This window comes from Solea solea, chromosome 17 (assembly GCF_958295425.1).
Source record: "Solea solea chromosome 17, fSolSol10.1, whole genome shotgun sequence".
Lineage (NCBI taxonomy): Eukaryota > Metazoa > Chordata > Actinopteri > Pleuronectiformes > Soleidae > Solea > Solea solea.
Window position 1 is genome coordinate 7,674,135 of NC_081150.1, and position 26,750 is coordinate 7,700,884.

At 41.0% G+C, this 26,750-nt stretch overlaps 1 protein-coding gene across 2 annotated transcripts in view; it reads right to left on the reverse strand.

Moving 5' to 3' along the window:
• The window catches only part of LOC131443360 (MAM domain-containing glycosylphosphatidylinositol anchor protein 2-like), a 154,102-nt gene that overhangs the window by 66,738 nt on the left and 60,614 nt on the right, over positions 1-26,750 (reverse strand). For both annotated transcript variants that reach the window (XM_058612919.1, XM_058612920.1), the window contains exons 4-6: positions 13,640-13,836; positions 10,936-11,068; positions 10,512-10,781 (exon numbers count right to left, since the gene is read on the reverse strand). In XM_058612919.1, coding sequence (XP_058468902.1) covers positions 10,512-10,781; positions 10,936-11,068; positions 13,640-13,836 — 600 coding nt within the window. The remainder of the gene's footprint in view (positions 1-10,511; positions 10,782-10,935; positions 11,069-13,639; positions 13,837-26,750) is intronic.

Sequence of the window (26,750 nt, forward strand, 5' to 3'; positions counted from 1 at the left end):
TAATCTACCACATCCATGCCAAGATTCAATCTACCTAAAGCCACATCAACGCACGCAATAGAAGGTTAATTAGACAATGTGGCAGCCATTAAGTGAGCATATCTGTTAGGAAATAATAATTGTCATTCAGTCATTCATGTCAGGCGGAGAAAACATAATATTGCATACCGCAGTATTAAGCCACTTTAATTTAGCGTGGTGGAAACTCCTTTACCATGACAGCCCTAAGTGTGACACGTTATAAGGCTCTTGTGCCTCAGCTACATCCTCACCACACACACACACACACACACACACACACCTATGTGAGTGATTGTCCTGTCACAGGTGACAGTGGATAAACATTTGGACAAACTGCTCTACTATTTTTCCATTCCTCCAACTCGTGTATGCCCTCTCAACTTGAGCAACTGCGAGACGAATAGGCATTTAACAGTCACAGACAGCTGTGCTTTGTCAGTGGTCTCGAATTAAAAGGTTGGCGGTGTGAGGCTGGATAATGTCGCTACCAAAACTAGACCTTGTGGTCAAATGAAATGCTTGTGCTGTGTAAATGAACTTAACTGAGCACAGGATGTGATGACTCAAACTTAAAAGTGGCCTCCTGCCCTCCTTTAATCACTACCGAGGGAAAATGGTCCGTGTTACAATGTATACTTCTTTTTTTTTTTGATTTGATGTTTGAGGAGAAGCAGAGCACATTAATCATGAATCTGACTTGAAATCAATAAGTGTTTATCTCCCTCCAAAAGGAGGAAAACTGAACTAATAGCTGTGATGTTGTTTACATTATTTCACCCTTTTATTTTCATCCGTACCCCGTGAATTCAAGCGGTTATTGACTCGGTTTTAGTGCTACATTCACACGGTGTTAAAAATAGTGTTTTTTGAAAGCAACATCAGAAGCATTCAGTTAAACTATCCTTACAAAACCAGGCTCCAGAACTGATAACGGACATTTAATTTAAAATTAATTAAGAAATCATGAATCAACTGTCTTCATACATTTATCAATTTTGAAGTGATGACACAAAAGCACCACACTTCCTTCTCACCCTGTTTAATGTAGTGAAAAAAAATCTGTTTCAAAGTCAATTGCACAGAATTAGAGTAAAGAACTCCCAGACTTACTGCACCAGTCACTGTTTATCAACGCTGTTAAGGAATAAAGTCAACCATGCACGGCGTGGCGGTACATCCGAATGTATAAATCCACAGCGCTCAGCACTTGCACACACCTTCAGATTCCAATTCAACCATAAACTAAAGTGTTAGTGGAGTAAAAACCTGTGATTAAATCTGAGTGGTCATCTTCTGTCCCCAATATTTCCCTGTATGTTTTCCTCATCGCCACTCAGCTCCCCCCACGTCAAAATAGCCAGGGCTGTGCACTCATGCATATTTCAGAATTGGTTCCCTTCCAGCCTCCTCCACATTCAAACCTTCTTTCCTGTCACTTTATCTGGCCATAAATATTGAATAGCAAGTGGGCATTCCTGTAAATTGACTACATTTGTGTACAAGGGAGATAAGTGGGCATTACTTCCCTGGTAGTTGTACATGCTGCTGGACAGCTGCTGTCACTAAAATGGTGCCTGTTCCTTTATGCATGGGAGAGAATCTAGAACTATTTTTTAAAAGGGACTTTGGCGAGTGTGTGAGGTAAGAAGTGCAGCGCTGGGATACTTCATCGCAACGTCACGCTGCTTTTGAAATCCCGTTCATGAATCTTTAACACATGTTCTGCAAAAAGACAAAGTTCCCATTTTGCTCTGAAAGAAAACTGAATCTCTAAATACTGTTAAACAATCAACTTCTTTTTGCTGTTGTGATAGCACAGATACAAATCATGAACATGTGCAACCCAATATTATAATATTTTAATGAATACGTTAGTGTGCTAGGAAAAGTAGGAAACGACCTACTTAAAAGCAGCGGAAATGTGTCTCCATGACAACTAAGTGGGGTTTGTTTTTGCACTTTGCATCAGATGGGTCGATCCATATGTGGATACAGCCACTGCTGGAATTAAATGTCTGTACTTTTAATCGTTGTCCCTGCGTGTCTGTTTGTAACCTGGCTGTAACACTCGGTTTCGCAAATATTAATACTCTGTGTACAATGAAGTAGCTAAAAATAGAGCAATGATTTGAGTGATAAAATGACTCATTGACTTTTAAACCTGTGGCCCTCATGCAAACACTGTACTCATGGCTTGAGTTAACCGCTCATTCTGGCTCCTGTCAGAGCTCAAATCATGAGAGCTGCATTTTTGGTGCTGTCTGTAGATGTTCTCACACGTGTAATACTTACAAATGAATTTCTTGAATTCGACACATCATCTGTATCACAGATATCGAGCCTCATGGAACTTAAAGCGAGTTTTTTTTTGATATTTAACATAACATTCATCTGAATGAATACAAATTTGAACTTCAAAAGCTCTGCGAAGCCCGTGTTTTCTGTTTGTTTGTTGAATATTCAGGATTGATTTTTTTTACAACATGCCACAGCTTGTTAGCCGTCTGCGTGGCATCTGCTAAAGCAAGGCACCTTGAGCAAAACTTAAACATGGATCTCAGGCATCACTGAAGGGAATTTACTCATTTTTGTAAAGTTTTGCCAGTGTATCACAAGCTTTGAGGCACAAAACACAAGTCAACATATGCACAAATTCCGCATGCATTATTGATAGATTTTGGAAGCTGGAGTCCTTTTTATCATCACCAGAGCTTCATCTTATTGAACCTTAACAGTGGCAACTTGCCAAAGAGTAAAAAAAAACACAGTTTGAAACATGCTGACATTTGCATAACATTTCAGTATCCTATTTTGCTTGACATTACATGCATCAAATGGATATCATATATATAAAACATTTTATATATATTTCTATACTTGTTTTCTCTTTTTACCGCAAGCTGCAGTGTTTTTTGCCTACAGGGAGCCAGTAAGTATGATTCACCATGGCTGTAATAGCCTGTGGTAATAGTGTGTGGCTTGTACATGAAAAGCTACTATAATCACACAAAGCGGAAAGCTCTGTTTGAGGCCTTCTTCTACAGAAAGCTCATGTCACATGTTGGAATTACAATACCTCCTCAAGGGAGCTGCTTTGAAGGGTAAAGGTACATACCGCCCCGCTATTCAGACTATGACATGCACCTAGTGTGTGTACATGTGAAATTACAAGGACACAACAAAAAAAACAAGGGATGAATGTGTCACCATCTCCAGTGCATTCCCTCTGCCTTTGTCTGGTCGAGAAGGGATACATGCTACGGTTCCCTCTCCCTCAGAATCATTATCCCCCCTCTCTTTACCCATCAGTCCATCCCATTTCTCAGTCCGTCCTGTCCGTCTGTGTCTCAGCAGGCCACACACTGTGCTCTCCATTTATTCTGTGAAGCTGAGCTCATCTCTCACAGGCAGATGGATGGCTCTCTAACTGCCACTCAGGCTCTGCCTCATCTGTTCTACTCTGCTCAAGGTTAAACACGAAAAGGACACGCGCTTTCTGCGTATAGTTCAAAACGCAAGACGCTCACGTGTACTGACAGTCACACACACACACACACACACACACATGCACGCTAAACACCTCTCATGTCCCGAGTGATACTTCAAACATCTTTACATGAGCACAAACACAGTCCTCATGCATCAGCAGATTATATCACAGAGAGGATTAGAGTCCGACAACGCTGCTCTTCAACGTCAGGCTGACCTCGGCCTTTAATTTATGCTAAAGGGGATTCATATGCATATAATGCACATGTACGGGCACAGTAATACACATACAAACACACTGACGCACAGACAGTCCAGGAGAATATCCTGCCCGTGCCATTTCTGCCATCCAGCCATTAAATCTGGCATTTGAGATTGGACTTGGATTCAGCTTTGGAGCAGAAATTATGCCAGAGCACATTTGATAAGAGTCACTCACAGGTTGATTCACGTGCCGACAGCCAGGTTTACCAGGCGTGTCATGACTGTGCGCACACCAAACCTCCAATCAGAGTTACTACAGTAAGTGTGGATGGTAGCTGGAGTGTTTGACTTTGAGTTTATGCTCTGATGTATGTACGTGTGTGCACGTGTGTGCACGTGGGATTAGTTGGCACGCGTAGATTGGAATGATGGATGCCTTGGGTATAAAAGCCTTGTATCCAAATTTGTCAGAAACTCCAGGAGGAATTGCTGAAAAAAATACGACGACAGTGCAGCGTTGTTTGATTTTTTATCTTTGATAGCTACAGGAATGCTCACTTCTTGACATCAAATAGATGGAGGGGAAAAAACTGCTTTGTGAAAGGACAGGAAACAAGCTTGAATATGTGTGTGTGTGAAAGCATAAAAAAGGCAGACATGAACTAATGCCAGTCCAGCTGCTCATTTTAACAACACCATGTACAAATACTCAGTTAACTTGCTGTCCATGTGGAAGCTGCTTATGTATATTTGATAGACGTAAACTGTGCTTTGTTCTTGATATCACAAACTGTATGATCTCTCGTCGAGGACAGAACGGGCAGGGTAGTGACCTGCATTTGCAGACGTGTTGTGGACCCTTAAGCCATAAAAAGGATCTTGTCGAACGGGAGGTGCCATGTCAATTGCCTGCTGGGCTCGTGCTGGAGATGGCCAAGCCCTGGAAATCTGTCTGGCTGGTGGAACAGTATGGCTAGAGTGACTACCATCTGTTGGGAAGAGACGTGTGTTTTCACACACACGGATCCCTTTGCCAACAGCAGTTTGAGAGGGCTTCTCAAGGACTCGGGTGGAGGGTGACTGAGCCGAAACAGGCGCTGATGAGGTCACAGGGTGACACTGAAAAACGTACAAAATAAACTCACTGTGGCAGAACTGACGATTTTGATATTTCATGGATGCAGCAGAGGCACTCTCATACATACAGACACTGATGAGCAACATTTTTTGTGCTCATTATTGTCCTAATACTCATGCTCACACATTAACCCTCTGATGACCATCATGATAATCAGGCCTGCAGAATTGTCAAAAAGTGAGTGAGCGCTTCTGCCCCTTTTTCCAAGATAACTTTCACTTTAGATATCCAGCATTTATTCAACCGTTTAGGAATTACGGTACTGAGAAGCTGGCGTCACAAACATGCGACGCGCTGGTGAATCTTGTCTGTGATTGGACGGTCGTTCCATGGAAGTCTTGAGTCCTGACCGTAATGACAAGTTTATGGGCGCAAAGCTCTATTTCTCTGCTTTCTGGTACCCATCCATCCATCTTCTGTGAAAGGCGGGGTCACACCATGGACACAAACGGTCTAGGAGTTATGGTAATGAGAAGTACGCATGCCAAATCACAGGATGGTCACAGAAGGGTTAACACCAACATAATGTACTGGAAATAAGATACACAATGTATGTCTACCAGTAAATAAAGCCACTGTAATTCTGGCTTATTGTCTTTTATTTTGTCTCATCCATTCATTAAAAGAAAAAAAAGGTCAGACATACACACATTTTACGTGTGTACTTCATTCGATTTCAAGTAAACATCTTGCCAAATAGAGATATGAAGTGTCCATAGGACAACCTTAGGAAGAAAATGCAGCACAATTAATTCCAGGTAGTAACTCTAAAGTGTTTCATGGATAATGCCAATAGAATGTATTTACATGGCAAGAGAAGGTAAAGAAACCTCTTAGCTGTTCTCTATTTCAATGTGGTTTCATACACATTTAAGAGAATATCCGTGGTGATGGAAGTTTTCCTGCTAAGGGTGGGAATTAAGTACACGCCCATACCAAACTACACAGTCTGTTTAATATGGAAAGAAGCTGTGAGCTTAGTTTCATGCAGCCTGACTCTCAGTAACAGAAGGGCTCAGTATGATAAAGTGCTGACGACATGCTGCGAAAGCCTGGGCAAACAATGGAGTAACTTTTCAAACAAAGAGTGCATCAAAGACATGGTTCTGCTTTTTAAAATGTCAGTCGCAGAGTGAGAAGTCAGGAAAGAATGATCTGGATTTATGCTGATGTAGCGGCTGTGTATTTTTGTTTTTTAATCATCTAAACAAACAGGCCAGTGACTAAGACGCTACGGTGTGATATATTACAGCATACACAATGATGTACTGCCATAGTTCTGTTATAGCACTACGAAGGCATCCATCCTCGTCATCTGGTGTATGTTGATCCGAAAAAAGCATTTACGTCAGTGACAGCTCATCAGACGTGTCAGAGCGCGGCCGAGATGTGCGATAACATGCTGAACTAATTTCCTGTCAATTAGTGATTTCAGTCGGACCCCTCCTTCTTTCTGTTTGACTGTTTTTCAAAGTTGTCATAGTCGTCATAGACAGAGTCCTGAAATGAAAACAATAAAAGCAATACTTCTCCAGTACTATAAAGCCAGTATATCAGTGATACTGTAACTTCTTATTCAAGTCTGTTTTGCTTTGTAATCCGTGTCTTGATGTCGAAGGTAAAACGAGATGTCGTTTAAGTACGTTAACCAAAAGTGCGCTTGGTGACAGGTTGACAGACTTTGGGTCAGATTTTGTCTTGATTAGATGTCATTTAATACCCTTCAACCTGTTATTAAGTGCATGTCTATAGCTGCTGATTTAACAACTGCTCTGACTGACTCTGAGTCACTGTTCATCAGTCTCGTGAGGACGCACAAAATCTATTTTCTCTTTCGCTGGACCTACATTTGCTTTGTCAGATATTGATTGGTTATGTCATTTAGGCATCTCCTCTCATCATTTAAGACTGCCAAGGTGTTTGTTTTCACAGCGTCTTCACATTGAAATGCACGATGACACTTGCAGCTTCATTTACTCAGGACTGTTTTGTCTTTGTATCCTTTCCCCTGCGCGTCAGCCTTTTCTTAAAACATCTGGTAATGAATTGCCAATTTGCAGTCAATCCGTTTACACAAAATCAGGTAAGAATGAATTATTGCGTTAGTCCAACTTAAACCTGACTTTTAAAATATATAGAGCATAAAGGGCAACGTGGACCTTTGATGTTATATGATAGCTATGACAGATATATATTAGAAAAGTGAACCTGTCCCTAAGTCAGATGGGATTAGCACCAGCACGCGCCCCACAACCCCCATGTGGAGGATAAAGGGGTAGAAGATGAGTGAGTGAGTGTTAGAAAAGTGATCATGTAATCCCCCGGTTCATAACCTGTGTGTGTGTGTGTGTGTGTTACTTTCCTGAATAAACAGTAACGTGATGCCACAGTGTTTCTTACTTTGTGGAACCAAGATACCAAGGTCCGACTAACATACCTGGGAGTCATATTAATACTGTGTGTATACATACAGTCTTACAGACACTCTACCACCCCCTCAGCTTGGACCCAGAAATAATAACAGAAGCCAGAACACAACAGGGATAAACACATGGCGAGATTCAGGTGGGACTGAGAGGGAGACCGATTTAAATAACTGAATATTTAGTTCATGAACGGTTGGAAGCCTTGGAATGACGCTAAACCAGAAATCTCCTAATACTAACAAGCTGAAAGGGGGCTTGTTGCCCTCTAGTGTAGTGGAGGCAGACACACTTCAATCAATAGATTCATCACTTGTGTTTTGTATACTGGGACAAGGACTGTAGTCCCACGAAACAGTGTAACAGGTAGTCTGACTTAATTAATTGCACTGAAATGTTCTGAGTGACGGCTTTAGGAGAATATACAAGACTTCAGATCAATGCCCAGCTGTGTAGACACGGTAACACTGGCTTTTGTAGTTGAATAAAATAGATGGTGAAATTTAACAGCCTCAGCAAATGTATCCCCATCCTGTGTAAAACTAAATTATGAGCACACAGTGAGCGGCAAATAAAGAGAGCAGGGTCAAGGAACCAATGCGTTGGTTTGATGGAGCCAATCGGTTGCAACTTGCACAAATTGAATGCTTGTTTTTCCGTAAAGCCCAAGACTGCTTAATCAATGTTTGTGTAACCCGCATGACATTTAGTCAAGCAGAACAATGAAAGTGTGTCCTAATGAACTTTTAGAAATTACCTTGTGGTGGTGCTCTCAGGGGCTGGATGGGACAACATTTAAACATCCACAAGACTGCAGTTTATAACACATGAAGAGCTTCTCTGCTCCCGCTCCCTTTCTTAAGCATGTCGGGGAACTATGGTGGTCTTCAAATGCCAGAAAGGACGTCGTCCTTCTACATTCACTTCGCAGAAACATGGCAGTGCAAGATGAAAAGCAAAAACCTTGCCTGAAGTACATGTAAGAGGCTTATTCTAAAGTGATTAAAACTTGTACAAACATACTTATTGGTATTATGTTCATTTCAATAATTAGCCACCTTTGACTATATTCAAACATTGAATGTAGTTAAGAAGGGTCGTGAATATTATGTTTTAATAATATTTCACCGCGAGGGAAACCACTGAGGCCGAGACATGTGACACTTTAATGAGAACATGAGATTTATTGCCGCAGTAGCTTTCAGAGAGTGTGCGCTGACTCATTTATTCCCATGGGACACCTGAAACCTCTTTGATGTAAGCCTCCAACTTTTTAAGTCCTTAACTATATGGGCACTTTCACAATACAGAGAAGGGGTTTATCTGTCAGGGGGTGCATCAGCAGTGATTTGTTGATTATTTGATTTTCATCCCAGGGAGTATATGGCTGCTTAAATAAATGTCTCTAAAGCACTTGAGTACGGAGGCAACCTGATGGTAGAGCTGTGGTATAATCTTTAAGATGAGAGGGAACTTGTATTTCTGAGCCACTAAACACTCATTTAAATGTGTTCTATTTGCCTGCATATAGGACATTCTTTGGAAATGTAAAAAAAAAAATGTGAACAGGATAATCTTTTTGATTCTGGATCATCTGATGAAGTTGTTTTCCTAGAAGGATTCCACTAATTAATGCATCTTTTTATCCACCTGCCAGAGGTTCCTGAAGTTTTATACTCGGGGTCTTCTTCAGATCCTCTGCTGTGTCACAGATGAAAGCCTAGTGGCACACCATTCTTAATCCTCAAGCTTAGCAGCAGCATTTGATTTAACAGTGAGGAAGTCAATTTTAAATCTGTGCAGGTCCAATAAAAAAGAAGAAGAAGCTCCCCCCCCCCCCCCCCCCCCACACACTCCTATTAAAATTACCTGTCTTGAGTGTTAACTTTAAACATAGTATTTTGAGCATTTCAATACAGATAACAGATGTTGCCTCTCCACCTTCTGTAAATCAACTGTGTCATGTCTATAGTAAAAGGTCTACTTTGCCGTTAATAACAGTTATGTTATTAATGAGTTACAATAAGAGCAGATGTTCCTCTGTCTTCTGTGCTACTCATGAGACCAGCTTGGAAAAATACATTCACTACAATGGCTAAAAATAATGCAGCAATGGCACTGACCCTGCTGCTCTCATTAAACTGATGTAAACACTATTTGAATTCCACTTTTTAATTCACTGTTTCACAGCACTGCCCTCGACTGTCTCCAAGTATTCTGAGCATCGACACGTCTGACACGCTTAAGTCTGTGTTTGTTAGGTCAGACGCTAACGTGTCACATCTGAGCATAAACTAAGTACACCCAAAACATAACATTAAACAGAGACCATAAAAGCATGCGCTGCAGCACGGCTGCAATGTTAATCCCCGAAACATAAAATGTACATTCATAATACAAAAACAAACCAAAAAAGGCTTTACCACCATCTTCAGGCAACTAAATGGCCCACACATATTGTTCCACCTATTATTTTCCCCCTATGCTGTGTCCCCAGGACACAATAACAAGACCATTTCTTTACAACCACTGATGCTCGCCCTACCTCTATGGCTCAAGTGTTTAATATCAAAGACAAAACAAACCCGCTAATCATATTAATAAACAGTGCACCACCAATGAAGTGAACAATGTTATTGCAGGTTAATGAATTGTTCATTTACATAGTATAATGCTTTTAATGGTTGTAATATAATTATTTTGTTTCCAAATTTCAGTTTTTTTAATATTTTAATTAGATTTCAATATTAACATCACTTCATTTATTTCTTTCCACACCCTGTGGCCGGTCGCGTTTTCCAATTTCAGCAGAATTAAAACTGCCAAACATCACAAACAAGGCCAAAATCATTTTAGGCCCTTTTAAAATACAGTTTGTGGCTTCAAATTAAAGTAAATATTATGTGTCTATATACATGTAATACAGCTCTATAAACTAACCTTTTCTCTTATTTTATAATATAGTGTGGAATTATTCATAAATAGCCAGATAACTAGCTTGTAGAGCTTTGTTTTCTTAGGTTCAATATTAGCAGAAGCTTCTTGGTGGTTAATTTAAAGCTAGATTAAGTAGCTTGCAGTTAATGAGGTTGACATAATAGGCTGTGGATGAAGAAATCAATGCCATGAGGAAAGATACAATATTAAGTTTGAAACTCTTAACTATGTATTTCTTCTTTTTACATATTTTACTCTCATCTATCTCATCACCTGAACACACAGACATGTCTCCTCACCTCGCACCACAATGGTTGTGGACTTCTTGGCCGGGTTCCCCACATTGTTGCTGGCCACACAGCTGTAAACACCTGCCTCGTCTGAGGTGATGGCTGGCAGCGTGAGTGTCCCCCCCTTCACCACGCTCCTCTGTGGCAGGCTGTCATTGCTGCTCACCCAGGTGAGTATGGGGGGAGGCTCCCCACCTGTGTTGATGCACACCAGAGATACCGTCTGGCCAGGATTCACCACGATTGGATCCTCCACCAGCAGCTTGATGGATGGGGAGGCTGTGGAGGATGGACAACTTTCACAGTCACAGCATAACTCGGCAGAGAGCGCACATCGCTTCATCTACCTACAGTTGTTAAGGAACCTGAATGCATTTTCGGATAAGGGCTTGAGTGTGCTATGCCCTCTACAGAGAGGCTGTCTCACTCTTACCCGTCTTATTGGTGAGTCTGAAGACAACATTGCGGTCAGGGATCCCACACACGTTTCTGACGGAGGCGATGCAGCTGTAGTTGGCGTAGTCCTGCGGGCGCAGGTTCTTCAGCTTCAAAATCTTCGTTTCCCCCTGCAGCTCAGACCAAACCAACACTGGTATGCAAATGTGTTCAAAAGCATCAACATGATTCAATTCAAGTCATGCAAAAAAAAAAAAAAAAGAAATCTGGGTACTGGCAAGAAAATGACGCAAATTTCAAGATTATTTATGTAAAATCACTATATAAATTAAAATGAATGTGCCACCTTGCTCAATACTGACATGTGTATTACTGTTCACTCAACTGCGTTACAGCATTTTATCACAAAAAACAACTAACCCACAGAACAAGTGTTTGATTCCTGCTGTCAACCATGACCTCCGTCCACAAGGCTGTGATAAGGATGTGATTTTCTGATCGGACACAAGCTGGCCACATGCTAAGGCAGTCCACACAACACGGCAATCTCTTGCATCTTTCAGATCCCTCCACATCCAAGAAGGCTCATGTATAGAAATAATTGTATTAGATTAGCCTTGCAGCCCACGCTTCAGTTCCTCTCTTCCCTCTGCCACCTCCTCTGCTTCAGAGCAGATATGAGGTCTGTGGTATCCAAGCTTTACTTACAGCATGGGGCAGAGCAGAAGAAAAATCTATCAGGGAAAATTGCACGGTGCAGAGGAGGGAGTGGAAATGACAAACACATTAAACCGAACTGGAAAGAGGGAATTGACGCACAAATTGATGGAAATATTGAATGCTAAATCACAGCTTTAGGAGCAAGATGTATGGCTGTCAGTAAAGGGCAAAAATGATTATGGGGGAACGTACGTCATTTAATTGACAGCTTTGTGAATATTGTTTTTTATCATCTGTAGGGTAAAAAAAAAAAAAAAAAAAAGGTAGATAACTTAGGACGTAAAGGTTTTGGTTAAAATGGGGGCTTGGAAAATAAACGTCATAAATGTGATGTGCAGCTCAGCATTTCTGATGAGTGTTATGTCGCTAAGTGGGCTTCAAACAGTTACACCCTCGTGCTCGGAAAAAAAGCAGGCTAAAATAGAACACCAAACAACAAGAAAATCCCCATCAAATCATGCCGACTGCTGTAAAGAGGTGAGGATCTTGTGAGAGCTGAGAAATGGCTCCATTATACCTTTGATAATTGTGCTATTCTGAGGCACTTTGTGGGGAGAATTAAGGAGCAGGAGGTGGAAGAGAAAGACGGCAAAGAGGACAGGGTTGCTGCTACAAAAGAGGCACAGCTCGAAGCTTAATTATGATCCAGATTTTAAAATGCCACGTCTGCATTTCTACAGTATCAGTGGGAGATATAAAAGAAAAAAAAAACATTTCCAGTGAAGCTGAAAAAGGTCATGAAGATGATCTCAATACATAAATCTTGGACTGGCCAAACTCAAATGCTCCTGACATGACTCCACAGAAATGGCCGAGGTCAGTTATGAATGTGTTAATTATCTATGGATGTTTCTGGCTAGTTTAACTGTATCTGTGAATAATGATGTTATTAGCCACTTATAATAGCAAATTACAAGGGATTCAGTCGGGATTTATTTTAGTGTAGGACTCACACATAGCTAAGCTCTGGGTTAAAGTTTCAGACCCGACTTAAGCTCTAATCAAGGACAGGATGAACGTGTGAGGAAAAGAGCAACATGGAGATGGGAGGAGCATCTGATGCGGCCCAGTTGTTGGGCTTTTTTAGTCCCTTTCACTCACTTTATTAGTTCCCTGCCATTTTTCTCAATTTGGCCAAACATCAATTCCACTTCCTCTCTCTCTCTCTCTCTCTCTCTTTCCTTCTCTCTGTTTCCTAAACCTCATTTCTCCCCTCGTATGTCTCTTTCTCCGTCTTTTAGATTCCCACTCTCTCTGATGCCCAATTCCACAATCACATTCAATTCAATCAATTCAAAAACGACAATTGGCTTAATGGTGACAGAACAATCTCCATCAGCTTATTTTTTTGGCTGCCAGGGTCTTTTTTTTTAAACAAAGCCTCCGTGTTTTTAGATTCTGAAGAAAATGCTCAATTGAATTTACTCTCAGGGAAGAGGAACCCAATCTTTCTGCAAATTGTGAAAATGAGCCAGTGAAAAGGCCATTGCTATTCATAGAGATAGATGAGGACAACTTTTATATTCTATTATAATTCTCCCATACATAGCAAGGGGTGATGTTAGAGTTCGAGGTACAACTCACAGTGTTACACACTCAGTTTCTAAAACACGGAGGAAAATGAAGCAGCTGCATCATTTCACGTGATAAATTGTCACCTTTGCAAAAAGATGTGTTGATTAACTAACCAGCTACTGGGACTGACTTATTGCTGTTGTGAGTTGCCGGGGGAATTACTCACTGTCAAAACTGAATGACAAAGGTCATAATTTACATATTCATAGTGTCAGTTTAAAGCCCTATGGTACATATTAAACATGATCCACGTTTAAAATGCACCACATTTTTCATGACTGCTAATAACAGTGAGACGAATGCTATGCAACATGTTTACTTTGTGTTCATTTTTGATTGTAAGAGTGGTTTTACAAGATATTCATGAATGAGAGAATATAATGTTCCGTTTAAATCCAGAGTCCACAATCCAGATCACATGCTATCCCATGGTGCCTGTGCCTTACCTGTGTGAAAAAGGGCTCGTAGATCTCCACGCCTTTGTCCGAGCCCTGTGTCAGGACCTCTCTGCCACGGTGCCAGCTGTAGCGCACGGGCGGGTTGGAGTTGGCGACACAGCGTAGGAACACAGTCCTCTCATAGTAGAACTGCTCCTTTGCTTCGCCTATACTCTGATGCACTGTCACCACCGGGTCATCAAGGTCTGTGGGAGGAGCAGAGGAAAATATCAAATAAACCTTCTAGTATATTATTCAAGACGTTTTAGGCCTAAATATGCTGTTTGCTGAGCTGTAGAAGTGACGATAACATCATCGTTGGGTCATCTATCAATTGCAAAGTCTGTTGTTCAACAGTCCACTAGTTTACATAATCACGTGTCCTTGGGTGAGCGGGAATGATGGATGTGTGATAGAGAAAGTGCTGCATCTAGATGCATTGCATGATTGTGTGAGTGAATGGCAAAATTGTTGTGTCGTGCTCTGTGAGTGGTCATCGAGACTAGAATAGCGCTATTTACCATATAATCTTCCTCGATCCGTGTATGTTGACAAATCTGACACAGGGTCACAGTTCTGATTGCATTATGACAGCTTGTCGTCATGAGCACACACAGGGGTCAGTGAGTTAAAGAAGATGAGAGGCCGACTACTCGAACTCCTTTAGTCAATAGGATACAAGCCAAGTGCACGACTTCCCAGTCAATGAACAACCTACAGAATCAAGTCGTGCTCCACTGTGAGCCTCAAACATGAGTGACTTAGACATATACTGTGCAAAAAATGATGTTTGATGTCCATCACTTCAAAGAATACCATTTGGTTGGCGTGCGCTCTGATTCTGATGCTCTGTGATATGATCATTTGCTACTCTGCTCCTTTCCCAGCAGATCTGATGGAGGTTTTACCCCAACGCTAGACAGTTGGTTATTTGAGAAAGCACTGGTGGTTGATTAAATGGATTCAAAGTTAATCATTTTACCCAGTTATCACATTAAGCCTTGGCAAATGGTGTTCATCCCAGCTGTGGCGTCTTTTAGCATGCTTATACTCGTCTTTTAGATTATGTCCATTTGCACGCTCAAAGGCTGCAAGGAGCTAGCTGTTTCCCTTTCATCTCCAACCCAGATTAAATAACACGAGCAATAAAAGGCAATTTAAGGTTGATGATGAGAGAAATGAACGCCTTATCTCTCAAGCTCAAATCCCCACTGATAGAGGCTGACCTTTAGCATACAATGGACAGTGTTTGAACATATTAAACAGTGAGTTACAGTAGACTTTTCATACATCATCGTTTTCTTTTTTGTGAACCTTACACAGAGCATCATTTTAAGAAACGACTTCATCCACACAAAACCCCCCAAAACGGCTCTAAATGCTGTAGTACATATGCCAGGCCTGTATGTGGCGCTGTCACACTGCTACAGAAACACACCAAAAACGGAAAAGTAGACACTGAGCATGCACATAAAGCATGCACGCAGTGTACAAACCTTTTTTTAAAACCTTTCTCTGAATAAGTAAGTCATTACAACATGGTTTCTCCATCCTGCTCCTGCATGTTTTAGAAGTGCCCTTGCTTAAACACACCTGATTCAAATAAACGGGTCGTTACCAGGCTTCTGCAGTGCTTGCTGATGGGCTGACCATTTGAATCAATCAGGTGTGTTGGAACAAGGAAACATCTACAACATGCAGGGCAGTGGGTGCCCAGGACCACGATTGATAAACCCTGCATTACAATGTATTCAGTCACAGAAACAGAGGCAGAAAGAAGTAGCCAGGAAAGAAAATAAAAGTTATGATAAAGCATATAGACCAAACAAACACCAAACACAAGAAGAGGACAAAGATAGAGACAGCAAATTCAAGCGCAGGAGAGAGGTGGGGCGAAGACATCATTGTTCATGTGGATAAAAAGCCGATACAATACAGAACTTGAGCAGATTTTCCTGACCTTGTTTTCGTGTGTATGGCCCTGTAATTTATCAATGAGTGAGCAACATGCTGGGTGATTGAATGATTGAGAGAGCGTGTGTGTGAGTATGTGAGTGAAAACAGCTTACAGTAAATGAATATCCAAATCCATAATGATTATAAGCCTCCAGAGAAACACTACACATGTCTGTGCTGTTATTAATGGACAAATTCATCACTTTTAATTCCGGTAGCTGCCCACCTCTGGATTTGCTAAGGATCAGGTCCTAATCAAGGTGCCTATGGGTCATAGAGCACCACATCCAGTCTTGACGCACTGGCGAGAGAATGCTGATTCCTAGGTTTCATTAAAGACATGTTCTGCCCTACAGCTCCTTAATCAAAATCTAGCAGCGGTCAATACTTCATCCAGGATCCATTACAGTGTCTCAGGTAAGAGCAATTACCTTTGGGGTGGGGGTGGTGGGGAAAGACAGCGGAGAGGGTGACAACGCTTTGGAAAAGACGGAGCGATTGCGGGGCCAGAGGAGCAGCTTCCTCGAAATAAATACACTAATTCATTATGGAAAGGAGAACTGTACGAATCCTACATGTTATCTCTGACATGTCCCAGCTTCCATCTCGTGTTTCCTGCATCAGTTTACGAAGTGTGGCAGAAATGGAGTGATTTATTGACAACCCTATCTACAGTGGAATACCCTTCTTAGAGAGCTGGACAATGTGTGTGTATCTGTATGTTTGTGTATGTGGTAAGGAGTGGTTGGAACTATAAATAGGGCCAAAATGATATGCAGACAGGACATGGATGCAAGGAGCGCAAAGTGATAAATATGGAAATATGGAAATGTACGCACTAGATTAAAATTTGATGAATTTCAAACAAAATTCATCCTCCGCCATCAGTCTTTCTCCTGTAAGGATTTTTTTGGTGTGTGTGTGTGTGTGTGTGTGAGTGTGTGTCACCCTTGTGCAATTAGCTTCCGAAGTCATGCTTCACTGATTGTGAAGCTTAAATCCCTGAGCCCAGAGGAAAACCGTGGTGTACAGGCTGCCTGCGCCAGAGTTGTTAGGGTTTGTAATTGCAGGTTTATGGGTTCACAGGCCGATAAATCTGCCCATGTACAGCTAAACGCTCCAGTGAGCTAACCTTAGTATCACTCCTGTTCACTCACGGCAAGTATATTAAGACAACACGACACACGAATGTGGAAACACTAGACACATTTCATTTGTGTGTGTGTGAGGAAACCGATAATATTCAGCTTTATCCTTACAGATGCTGATGTTTCTGTTTGAATGGCTGAATGCTGATTTGTACTTTAGAGGACTATCAAAACATTTGTGGGACAAATAGGCACAAGAGCGAGTGATTTGCATGAAAGAGAAGACGGAGACTAAGGAAGGTGCTTCATTTTGACATCAAACCTGAGCTTCCTCCTTTCATGTCCTCCAATACTGCATAAAAACTCTCATTACCTGACTCGACTTCCACAAACCGAGCCACCCACCCTCATGAGCATGCACAAGACAGTAGCATCTTATACATATACACATTTTCTGGGGGCTGTCTCTTGGGCGTTACTCTGGAAATGTGTTTTTCCTTTTTTTTTTTTACCTTGACTTTGATGTCATCCACTCTTTCCATCACCTGGGTGGAGACGACCTACTGGGCTCCCACACTGTCAGCCATGAGTGACAGAGTCCTACGATTCATTTCACTTAATCACTATCTCAGCTTGAATACCAGTGGGAGCAGCTGATCTGAATGACATTTGTGCAACGCCTTTCATCAGCAATCAGCTCCGTGATGGCAAAAAATATGTAATTTGCTTTTATTTTGTGTCAAGAGACGGCACGAGGGAAAGACAGAGGGGGGTCAGAGGCAGAGAGACAGACAATAGGACAAAGGAAGAGGGTTGAGAGCATAAAAACTTTTTAATTGCTGCTATACAGATGCAGGGTTAATGAGGTGATGACACTGTCTCCTATGCTCATTCCAAATATGGGTGACTCGCTCTCTTTGTGGAGACTCTTTTTTTTTTTTGCAGAAATATGGTCATGAGGCAATAGCGATTAAAGACGTTATGACTTGGCAGTCTGCCCTGTGAAGGACCTCACCTTCAAGTCCCTTTTTTAGAAGACGGAGTCTAAAAGCAAATCATAAAAAGCGGAGACATCTCCACATAAATACCAAGCAATAAGAGGTGAACTTGTGTATGCTGTATTCTGACTCATTTGGGCATTAATGTGCTTTTGAAAATATCTCCAGCCAGATTAAATGCCCATCAAAGGTGACTGAGTGATTCTTTTTTAAAAAATACCACTGGTACATCAGATTGATATAAATGTGAGAAAATATTATTCAGAATATTAGATTCCTGCTAAAGTACAACATCTGATAGTGTGAAACACATCAATCAAGACGCCGGAAGTGAAAACCTTTTACATATAGCGAGTTATTTCAGTCTGTGTAATGATGCACTTAAACGCATCTCACATATTTGGGTCAAAATGTTAGTAAGCTAGACTGGCAATGTACTGTGTTACATCTCTCTGATGGGATGTGTGAACACAGCATGTAATTTACTGTCATATCATTAACTTTCTCTCCATCTCTCAAGCCGTTAGCAACAGTGACCTCTATCTCGTGGCTGCACTCCTCCATAACTAGCTCCTGCTAGCTGTATCTATTCGCTGTCAGCTGTTGCCTCTACTAAGGCTTGATAATGGTGGTGGATGGATGTGGGTGAGGGCGCAATGCATCTATTTCTGCAGTAAGTTCATGGTGACAATGGTGTCTGTGTAACAGAGATATCTCAGTGATTTGAAAATCACTTCTCTCCGAGATGTGCACTGCCATTTTCAACATTGTCGTGGGGACAAGAGAAGGACATTCAGTCACTGTCTGGCTGTGAAAGACCCGTTTATATATATATACACATACATATATATATATATATGTATATATATATATATATATATATATATATACATACACATACATACATACATACACATATATATATATATATATATATATATATATATATATATATATATATATATATATGTATATATATACTACCAGTCACTGTTTAAGAGTATATATGTATATATATATATATATATATATACTCTTAACAGATCATCTTACATGTATATATATATATATATATATATATATATATATATACATATATATACTCTTAAACAGTGACTGGACACATCAAATTCTACAAGATCATCTCACTACATAATTAAAAGGGTAATGTGTACACGGTTGGTGACCCAGCATTGATGGATAGATTATGCCTCTAATGATATCACGACTGATTAGCAGTGGTGATTACTCTAAGACAGCAAGGGAAGCTCGGCTTCCTCTAAAATGTTGTCAAATATGTACTGCGTTGTATTTAGATTTCAATACTAAACGTGCACTAGAACGTGTCAGTAGTTCGCTGTTTATCACGGATCGTCTTACATGATCATATTCCTGTAGCAGCCGCCGTATTAACACCACTTTAAACTCAGCTTCAACTGTTCTCTATGGGATGACACAGAATAGGTTTTTTCACTGCGGTGAGCTTAATGGTGATTGGACAAATGCGGCAAAAACGGCACTTCCAGGGAAGCTCAGCTTCTCTCGAAGTCAGTGGTGCAGTGGGGGGCACGGACGCTGTGCTCCTGCATGATGATTGAAGGAATTGTCTGAAAGCCGGAACCAGTTTTTGAATGACAGCGTTGCAGAAACATATACGACAATGGAGTGTGTTCTGCCTCAGTCCTGTGTGGATTTTGCGAGGGAAGTCTGTATACAAATAGCTGGTTGTTGTGTGTTATTTGCTCGGCGATATAGCCCATTTTTCGTTTGTACATATGCACTGTAAATAAAAACACTATTATAGCATTTCAGTTTTAAATAATGATCACGTTTCCTTGTTCTAGTTGTTCGTTTTCAGAATTTATGTATAAATAACTAGGCCTCAAATGAGATTCCCCTGTTTCAAAGACCAGCAACTGCCAGTGCTGATTAGGTATCTCCAAACTGCTGATTACAGTGAGAGCAAGTTAGATCAGCCCTCTGAAGTCACCCCATGTGCCCCGTAAATGTGGTATGTTCACTAACAAGATTACCAAAAGTAACAAGATTAGGGTATTAATTGAAAGCATTTAAAACACCATATAGATATTCTTTTACTTCTAGCCACCGCTTGTTAACAGGGACACTAGCGTCACACCTCTTAACACGACTATCTGACTTAACAGCTAACCCATGCAGTAGGAGAGTGGGAGAACCAGCTGTGTTACATAATCCGTGCATGTGTGTCTGCAAGTGCATGTCTGTGGTCGGCTGTGAGGAAATTGTGGCTGATCCTCACAACTTTAAAGGACTATTTGAGGGTTAAGACTTGGTTTAAGGGTTAGAATTAGGTTAGAGTTAGGGATGTAGTTGTAGGTTAGGTAAGGAGCTAGGGAGTGCATTATGTCTTATGTCTAGTGTGCTCACAAAGAATGCTGGACAGACGTGTTGGTGTGTGTGTGTGTGTGCGCATGTGTCTTGGGTTCAAATCATGACACAGGTCTCCTTGCAGGCATTTGTATTTGAAGTTTGAAATTGAAATGTAATCAGTGGGGCAGTAGCCAGGGGTCAAAACAACAGTTTTAATACACAGTAAAGGGGCAGGCCTTTCGAGATCAAGGGTTTATAAAGACTACACTTCTGTCGCTACCAGGAACACACTAAAATGGGAGGGGGGGGGGGGGGGGTTAAGGTTTGTAAAGGGCAATGCCTGCCATAGCTGCTACTTGGCATGCCTCTGTGGTACTGTGAAACACATGCTGAATTATTCATGAGGCATTTCCACATTCCTGTTTTAACGTGAACTTAAATTTCTGCTTAGGGGAGAGGGAACAAAGCTGCTTCCCTCTCTTTCTCTCCTAAATCCCCTTGACTTGACTTCCCCAGCTTCTTTACACACACACACACACACACACACACACACACACTCTCTCCCTCACATGCCATAGCAGGATATGTAGTGACCATTAAGGTAATGTTAACTAACTCCCTCTCTGAGGCCAAAGTCATCGGGTCTGGTTAAGTGTAATTACTGCCAATTAAACTAGCATTGCAAAATGGAGTGAATGGAGTGTAAGTGAATGATATAGCGCGCTACATTGTTGGCTGCAGCATAGCCTAAATAGACAATGAGGACAATGTCCTTGTCACTGTTGTAGGAGGATGTTCTGATGAACATTAATGTGGATTTGTCCCCTTGAGCTACTGCTGCTAATGTATAAAAAACGGTTTAGATAATTATGCGGTGTGGGTGTAAAAAAGAAAAGCATTTTATGCGTGCGATAAACTACATCTGAATGCATCTCTTCCCTTCAAGTCAATGTGATGCAAATGTATGGTGTTAAACCTCACAGAGTGGATGAGATTCCCCTACAGCCAGATGAAAATCACCCTGCACTCTGACTGCGCCGTTAAACTGTTTCTTTAAGAGCCGGTACAGCTGCGTACAGGAAGCTGCAGCCCACTCAGGACTGCTGCACCTCCATCTTCCACAGTGACAGTGCTCTTCCAATGATGCTGTCCTCTATGGTGGAACACCACATTTCTGTGGGTGTGAGTAGAAGACCAATGAGTGTGTTTGCGTGTGTATGTGTGAGCACAGATGGACAATGTGTGTGATAAATGGAGGGGTAGACATCAGCAGCCTCATAGAGGAGCCTGTAGCCTCTCACTTCCTCCTGCTGATTGAGATGAGGAAATAATGAGGCCTAGTGCCTCTGTTTGTGTGTGTGTGTGTGTGTAAGGGGGTAATGAGTCTCCTCTTCATCCTGTCCCTTAGACTCTGGCGTGTGCCACAGTCCATCTCTTCTCTAATTCATCTCTCTAGAAAACAAGCAGGCCACAGACCAACAACACCACCACACAGAAACCAACCATCGAGTCTAGTGCTGAGGCACCAGTGACATAATGGAGTTTCCAGCCTAATGGTCATATGGAACCCGAGGACGGAAAATTGTTTCTGAATGATGGACTGAAGGCATTTTCTTTGAAAAAACAAACAAACAATTGACTGTACATTTCTACAAATGTGTCATAGCTTAATGTTTCTAATTTTAAAAGCAATGATAGTAACATTAGCTGACCTTAGGGGCTTGAGAGGAATATGATGATAGAAGAACAGTTTGTTGGGTAATCTACGTAGAAAAAACTTCATCTGCATATTTTTGTGTACAAGGCCATTTTGGGTAAACTCCCCTCTTGCATGTGCACTCTTCTGACACAGACCTTTTACGACCTCCAGCTTTACTCCACCAGGCTGTTCTCTCACCAGGTTCCAAGGGTTTAGAAGGGATAGAAGTTGGGATAGAAAAGTGCAGCTGTTTCAACACCAGCTTTGTTGTTTTCCTGTAATCATTGGCATTTAGATTGGAATGATGTGACTGAGTGTTGGTCTATTTTAGCAAACTGTCAGTGACTGTTAACTCATAATGTGTGGTAATGTTTGCAGAAACCTACATATGAACCATATGTGTTCCAATAAAGTGATTGAGAAATAATTATTCTGTATGGTCATTATATCACTGCTAAAACAACAAATCTAATGCTGGCCTAAGACGCACAGTATACTTCAGATCTAATAAGTAAATGGAACTCCTAGTTAAATACAGGTCAGATTAATAAATAAAAACTGCACTGAATAAAAAGGTAACAGCAACTAAGCAACAGTTAAACTTTTTTACAGCACTGACTTAATGTCTGCTGCACAAGAAAAATATTGTTTAGGCAATATTGCAAACACTGATTATTGCCATAGGACATTTAAAGATTTCTATCGTCGTGAGACTTGAACATTTTATCAAGCTGAGTAAATTCATGAGCAAAGATCAACACTCTTGGACTAAACGTGCTTTCAATAAGTAGCTTTCACAAGAATTCATTCTGAAATATACATAAAGGTACCCAGGCAAATTCTGTGATGAGTGAGCTAAAATACAGAGAGCTAAAACCACGCTCAGGATGACAAGTGTGAAGAACCTGATGATCTATAAAATACCATCCAACTAGTACTTCATGGAACTAGTAAGAGAATCTAGGAACTTTCCCCGGAACTTTGTTTCCACTGCAGAAACTAAACTAAATAGAAGTACTGATCTATTAGTTTGGCCCCAAAAAACTTTCAGATAGTTCAGGAACCACTGGTGTAGAGCTTGCAGTCCTACATTTATGATCGATCAGAGCAATCGTGGCATTTCATTTTTAGAAACCTGAAATAAATGGTAAAATTGTCTGTATTTATATCGTGATTTTCTAGTCTTGATGAAAACTCAAAGCCACACTATGGTTTTGCCATTCACCCATTCACACACATACACTAAAATGCAAACAGCTCATGAATGTGCAGCACATTTTTTCTATCACACACCTTTCATACCCATTCACACTCTGCCGGCACACCCGGTAAAAGTCTTGCCCAAGGACACATCAGCACCACTAAGCTACCGTCGAAAAATGAACTCGCTGCACTGAACATACCTGGTTGTGCTTCCATGTTTTGTTTGAGCTGACCTATTCCCACGACAGTGTTTAGATTCTCTTCACATTAAACATCCAATAGTTCACCTAATTGTTTTTAATTCGCTTTGTTACCAGAGCTCGTCTCTTTACAGCAGCATGACATGAATCTCCAGTGTGGCATCCTTACGTTTAATTTGTCCCAACACAGTTTAATAGTGGTCCAGTCCTATACATAACAGTTTTAATTATAGTCATGACATAGCTGTTAACAGTAGTGATGCCACTCTATCTCTATCTCTATCTCTCACACACACAGTGACACTTTGGCTCATCAAAACATCCATATAGTTTTTTTTTTTACATCTAAAAAACAGACAGAATTCGACATAAACTCTCACTTTCACTGTGATGTAGGTGCAGGGCCTCAGCAGACAGAGCAACCACACTGCTCACTACTACAGAATTAATAATGTTATACATAAATAATGTTGTAGAATATTTTGAGCTGAATATATTAATTCATCCTGTGGTAGTCTGTTACATTACTGCCATCTGATGGACTGGAGGGGAACTGCTTGTTGTTGCCAGGGGTTACCCATATCATCGCTCTAACTTGGCAAGTTACTAGTTACAAGTTACTAGTCAAGTCAAGTCAACTTTATTTCTAGAGCACATTTAAAAACAACCAAGGTTGACCAAAGTGCTTCACAGATTTAAAGGCACAGCAACATAAAAGGTAAAAAAAGAAATAGTAAAATGGTAAATAGTGACATAGAATAGTAATATAGTAGTATTATCAAAGATGTAAAAATGGGTGTGAGTAAAATCATCTTCATCATTCAGTCATGTTGGCCTTGGACAAGAAAAAGGTTCCCTACCCCTAAATGAAAAATGACAATACTGGCAAAAAGAAGATAAACAGCTCCGCAGTATGTGGCCTTTCCTAACCCAGAGAGAAAGTCTTGAAAAACAAAAAGGAGACAATAATTCAATTCCACAAGCCACAATCACATTAGCATACGCAGCACAATCACACACTGTAGCATGTTTAAAGCTCCTGATGAGGAGAAAAACAGAGGAAGGAGATGAGGTTGACTTTGCTACTCTGATTAAGGGCCCCTCCTTACAACAAGTCCTTGAAAGAATTATGTGCAGTCGTGAACTGGCTTTACCTCCATTAACCACACCAGCAAACATTTACATAATGTACACATAATGTGCTGATTCATTCTATCCTGATTCAAACAAGGCTCAGATAACTCACACTGGCTGTATCACACCATTCATCACACCAGGTCATTTACATCCAAAAGCACTTAAGCGCCACTGCACATATATCTTTGTCTACATACATTATGGGATCTTTTTTGAAAGATCGTATAATGCATCACCTGGTATCATATATAAGATCACATCATGAAGTTAAGATGGCATTTCTGGCATATACATATTTTCCAGTATGGAAACTGATAATGGAGACAGAGCTCATGATACTGCATGTGCTATGTGATTGAAATGGATGGAATAAGATATGTGATATATCGCACTCCCTCGTGGTGTCTTTTTTATTATTATTTTTTCTCAGTTATGTGTCTTTAAGCATTGTAAAGAAAGAAAAATGAGTTTGAGAGGTGGTGCATTTGTATTGTCTGTGCAGGAATAAAAGCAGGGTGGTTTTATTTCTCCAATATAAGCTCAAACATTCAGCATCACCCAAATAACTTGCTCACTACATTAAGTAGAGCCTAAGCCATACTTCAAAGGCCACAGTTATCATTAGCTAATTGCATTAGGTTGTGGGAATGCAAGATATGTAAAAGAAGGCCTATTTTATACACAGTAAACACAAGTGTGCAGACTATGAGGTGTTATCCTAACATCAGCAATCCCAGGAGTGCTTACAGAAAACTTTATGTTGGCCAGAAACACTGGTCAGTCCTAATCCAAACAACCTTTAACTTCATAACATGAAAAAGACAACTAGAATATAAAAAAAATACAGAGAGGCATGTAAGATAATAGTCTCAATTTTTCCCTATCATACACTCACACACTGTATTAAAATACCAGTAGTAGGCTACACAACCACAACACAATAACAACTTTAAGTACTGAAATCAAGATTTAAAATAGCGGGAAATCAAGAATTAGCAGTGATTCTTCCACTGGCATCATTGTTACCAGCATGAGATGACAAAAAGCTGTTTGACTGGGAACATGTAGATGTAGAGTGTTATCCGGGATGTATCGACTCACTGCATAGACACAGGGTAAGCAACGGATTCACTGAAGGATCGCCTGTTCTTATATCCAAGTGGACAATATATAAAAGCCCTACAGTAAATGACCAGCAGACGGTCCATCCATTTAACTTGACATCTTTATCCAATCTGAGTCATAACTCAACCTATTGAACCTGCCTCTGGCATCTGCTTCATCTAACGAAACCCACTTATCGATAGACTCCCCTGGGATTACATCCCACACACTGCCCTCTCCATATAACCAAATTTATCACCAAGTTACCTTAAAAGAGCCCCTCCAGAGTATAAAGATGTAAGCAGTGTGCAAACACAAGTAATGAAAGCAGTTAAAAGGGAAGTGCAAGCGCCTCAATCAAAACTCACACATTTACTCAGGCACATCACAGCAGGGCGGCACAGATTTTTACACCTGATGAGATACTGACCAACTAGATACTGCCGAACCTGCACGGCTGCTAAACAAACACCATCAGCTGCCGTTTGTTCTCTGAGCTCCTTCATGAACTCCATTGATGGAAGGCAAACATTAAGCGCACACACACTTCCCAAAGTCGCCCTCGCGCTGTAATGCTGCTGCCCAGCATTGCTCAGCTGAGAAGGTGAATGCCAAGACAAGTTAAGCCTTTGACACGTGTGTGTGTGTGTGTGTGTGTGTGTGTGGGCCTCAGTGGTGGAGAGCGTGTCCGTGCTTGAGGCAGCATCTATTTTTGCCTCGGCTCACACGCTTGAGCACACAAAGACGTGGACACACATTCACATGTCTCAAATGTAGATGAACACCGCTGCTGCCAAAAATGGATTCCGACTCCGACTCCAGTCCATGCGCTGACAAACAAATGCTAACACACAGTGTCCTCATTAAAATTGTCTCGTGCGCACCAGCAGTGTGGATTGAGGGCTGTTAAAGTCCTGCCCCCCCCCCCCCCCACAGATAACACAGAAAAAGCTGGCTATTGTCTTACTGTAATCATCCTTTTGAAAGACGGATACATTAGAGACACCATGTAAGAAAGCTACAGAAAGGTTTTCTAGGGTTGTTTCTCACAATGTGGGCACTGTCATCTGTCCAACTCAAACATATGGACAAATGGGAAGGAAAAAAAAAATTACTTTCGTGTCAAACCAGGAGAACATGCATTTTCTTTCTCTGCACTGTATCTCTGTATAAATGTGTTGAAACTGTTTTAAAGTGAGTTTCAAAGTGGTCCATTATCGCAGTATGTACAGCCACTGCTGACATGGACTGAGTGGATTTAAGGCATAGCAATTTGTTTCCCATTTTCCCCTCAGGTGAAGTCATTCTGTTTCACTCTATATCAGTTAATTTGCCAACCTGTATATCTGGGCACTGGTAATTGACTTGAAGTGAGTGGTATTGTTT